The following is a 3,519-nucleotide window of genomic DNA, read 5'->3' on the forward strand; positions in this document are numbered from 1 at the left end:
AGCTCCAGGACCTTCCCCGTGTTGCTGATGGCCCCGTCGGTCAGCAGAAAGAGCAGTCGGGGGTGGCCCCTGTGGATGGGCTGGCGAATGACCCACTGCAAAGGCGAGAAGATGTTGGTGCCGCCCATATCGGCCCGGATCCTCTTGATGCTCTCGCAGGCGACGGCCAGGCTCTCCTGCCCAAAGCAGCAGCAGAATGGTCACCCCCTGCCCCAGCACCTTCCGAGCACTGGGGAAGTGTGGGTCGCCCCTCACCCACCTCGCAGTAAATCTGGCTGGCAGGAAAGAGGGTCTTGAAGGTGGATCCAAACCCAATGATGTTGAAGAGACACGCTGGCATCAGGCTCTTGAGAATGACCAAAAGGGCATCCTGGGGGGTGGAAAGCGAGCAGACATCAGGTCTCTCAGCGGCTGCCCCAGCTTCACCAGTAAAAACCTCTGCCCAGACCCCACCTCGCCACCACGCCTTACTCCCACCTGCATTTGGCTGCGTGCATTTGATAATAAAACCTCTTCTTTGGCGTGAAATCCTGCACTGTGAGAACCCTGCACGTTACGCTGCTCTTTCCAAAGCCCCTTGAGGATATTTGGGGCCCAAAGCAGTGAGGAAAATGGGGAGCCTTGAAAAAAACCCAACAGCTGAACTTAACAAATTCTTCTGTTTGTCTTTTGCTGATTAAATTTGTGCTCGCAATACGGTACTGCAGCATGGAGCTGGTGGGTGAGAAGCCGAGTGTGAAATTGAGAAGTGCGACATGCAACGCATTTCAATGCCCAAACTTGCAGAAAATAAACAAACAGCTTAAAAGTGACACAAAAGGAGAAGCCTCCCCCATCCCCAATTCTCCTGTATTCAGAGCTGCCACCAATTAAAATAGCTGGGAGAGACAGTTTAAAGCTATTTTCTTTACCAGAGGTGGTTATCTAACTTGCCTATTCCTGGTCCTTACATAAGGGAAGAGCAGTTTAAATTGTCTCAGACATCTGTGATGGTCGTGGACAGCTCCAGGACGGTGCTTGCGTTAGCAGCAGCCGGGCAAGAGGTACCCAAGGAGCTCCTGAGCTCGCAGGGACAATTAGCAGGGGAGGAGGCCAATTTAAAGCAAAGTGCTGGCAGCGCTCAGGAGCTTTGTGCTTCCTGGTTATGTGCTGATAACGGCAGACTCCTGCCAGTCTGCCGAGAGCAGCAGAAACCCTAGAGCTCTCCCCAAGAGAAGAGCTGCCAAGGTCAACCGAGCAAGAGCAGCCTCTCTGCTTCATCACACGCGGTGGCAAAGAGGCGAGTAACCGCAGAGCGGGGGGCTGAGCTGCACCCCTGCCCGGGAACAGCCGTGGGGAGATGGGTGGCGGGTCAGTCCAGTTCCTGACCCCCGTCAGACCCAGCAGCAAGCGGAGCCGGAGCACTGCGGATCAGCGAAACACCGTAGGAGAACAGGGCTGCCCTTTAGCAGGCTCCGGAGGACTCTACACTGAGCTGTTATCTCAAACCTACGGGATGTATTTATACTGCCGCTTCCCAGATGGCTCCTGGGACGGCGGCTCTTCCAGATCTCAACGCCGACACCGCATCTCGCAACTAATTACAAGGGAAAAGAGAAAGAAAACCAACCGAATTTCCAAGTGTTTCTGTTAAAGCAGCTCCCAAAGTGGGCAGCCGATGCCTGCTTTCTGTTCCAGCAAGCAGAGAGATTTATTGCTTCTTGTGGTAAATATTGATCTTGATCCTGTTGCACTCACTATCTATACGGCAGCTCAATAAGGAGGGATGTTTGCCTCCAGAGAAGTCAATTCCCAGTTATTAGCCCAGGTTTGCCAGCGAGCCCCTCTGATGCGGGCACTGTCACAGGCCTGGCTCTTCTCCCTGGCTGCATTAGGACAGGAAGGGAACCACCCACCAGAAAAGGAAACCCCTGAAGGATGAGGGGTTCAAAAGCAAGACAGTGGTTTTCTCCCTTGAGGTATCTCCTCCAAAATCTCTGATATCTCCCCCAAAATAATATTCCAGGAGGAAAACAGCCTTTTTCCTGGTCTTATGGATGGGAGTCTCAGCTCAGGGCCTCTTAGGGAAGGGTTCTGTCCCTGCAGGGTCCCCATGCCCATGGGACAAACCAGCTGCCGCAGAGGCTGCGGGGACCTGCCCACACCCGGCCACGCTGCGAGTCAGAGAGCGAAAATCAGGGGCAGAGATGCCTCCTGGTTCCCTGGCTCTGAAACATGCTGAGGACAGAGGGTACAACCACAGGGATATCCTGGCTCCTCTGATGGATGCAGGGACAGAGGACAGCCTCCCTATCCCGGCGGACTTGTTGCAGCCTCCTCAGGCTCCCCCAGCATCCCAGTGCTTGTTGTCCTCCAGCAGTTCCTATGGAAACTGGAGAGGGATGTAAGGAGATGGGTTAGAGGATGGACAAGCGCGAGAAGTGAACCGAGCGAGGTTCAACAAGGCAAGGTCCTGCGCCTGGATCGGGGCAATTCCCAGTACCAGCACAGGATGGAGAGCAGCCCTGTGGAGAAGGGCTTGGGGGTGCCAGACACGAGCCGGCAACGCGCGCTCGCAGCCCAGAAAGCCACCAGCGTGCTGGGCTCATCCCCGGCAGCATGGCTAGCCCGTTGACAAAGCACAAGAAAGACACGGAGCTGCTCAGGCAGATCCAGAGAAGACCAGAGAAGTGACGCGAGGGCTGGACGCCCCTGATACGCACACCAGCAAGAGGGGGAAAGAAAACATCTTCGCCTTCAACGCGCTGCTAAGAAAGAAGAGGAACAGTACGGGGGAGAGGCAGCTTCGCCGCAGGTACCTAACGAGCCTCTCGGTTGCGATGACTAAAGCTACAGTATATAATTACCCCCGTCCCCTCACGACGAACACTCATCAGCAACCCCCACTGCTCCCTAATCTCCATCCCTCGCTGGCACGCAGGCCCTTCCTCCCGGCGCGGTACCTTGACGCGGCTGATGTTCACGCCGCTCATGCTTCTGCTGCGGTCTATGAGGAAGATAAACTCTCCCTGGGCTTTCTGGAGGGCTGGCTGGACGGTCCTCAAGTCCGGGCAGAAGTTGAGCATGACGATGGGGTGGTGGGGGATGTCCTTGTTCAGCCGCTTCCTGATGATTTCCATCTGCAAGAAAGGAGAGAGCTCGAGAGGTTGTTTTTTTCTGCGCCTTTCCACTTGGCAGGGCCCAAGGATGTAAGTGCGAGACCTTTTGTGGGCTTGTTCTGGCCTCGGTGGTGACAGCACCCGAGCTTGGGCTGTGCCACAGGTTGTTCTGTCCTTACCCCAGCAGAGCTGCTCAGTCAGAGAATGGAATGGAGGGAATTCCTGCCTCCTCCCAACCACCATCACACTTTGCCCAAAGGCCAAATCTAAACCCACAGACCTCCCTGCGTGCTCAGACAAGAGCCCAGAGAAGAAACGAAAGGACCTGGCCCCACGCAGCACCTTGCAAAGCTGATTCTCCAACCATTTCATGAGATCCCTCCCAAAAACGTGGTTCGTTAGCGCGGCTCAGCATCACACA

At 55.4% G+C, this 3,519-nt stretch overlaps 1 protein-coding gene across 1 annotated transcript in view; it reads right to left on the reverse strand.

The window, feature by feature from the left end:
- Positions 1-3,519, reverse strand: part of VWA5B1 (von Willebrand factor A domain containing 5B1) — a 20,058-nt gene that overhangs the window by 11,708 nt on the left and 4,831 nt on the right. The window contains exons 8-10 of the mRNA XM_010142956.1: positions 2,943-3,119; positions 260-370; positions 1-176 (exon numbers count right to left, since the gene is read on the reverse strand). Of these exons, the coding sequence (XP_010141258.1) occupies positions 1-176; positions 260-370; positions 2,943-3,119 (464 nt within the window). The remainder of the gene's footprint in view (positions 177-259; positions 371-2,942; positions 3,120-3,519) is intronic.

Source organism: Buceros rhinoceros, unplaced genomic scaffold (assembly GCF_000710305.1).
Source record: "Buceros rhinoceros silvestris isolate BGI_N320 unplaced genomic scaffold, ASM71030v1 scaffold28979, whole genome shotgun sequence".
In the NCBI taxonomy this organism is placed as follows: Eukaryota; Metazoa; Chordata; class Aves; order Bucerotiformes; family Bucerotidae; genus Buceros; species Buceros rhinoceros.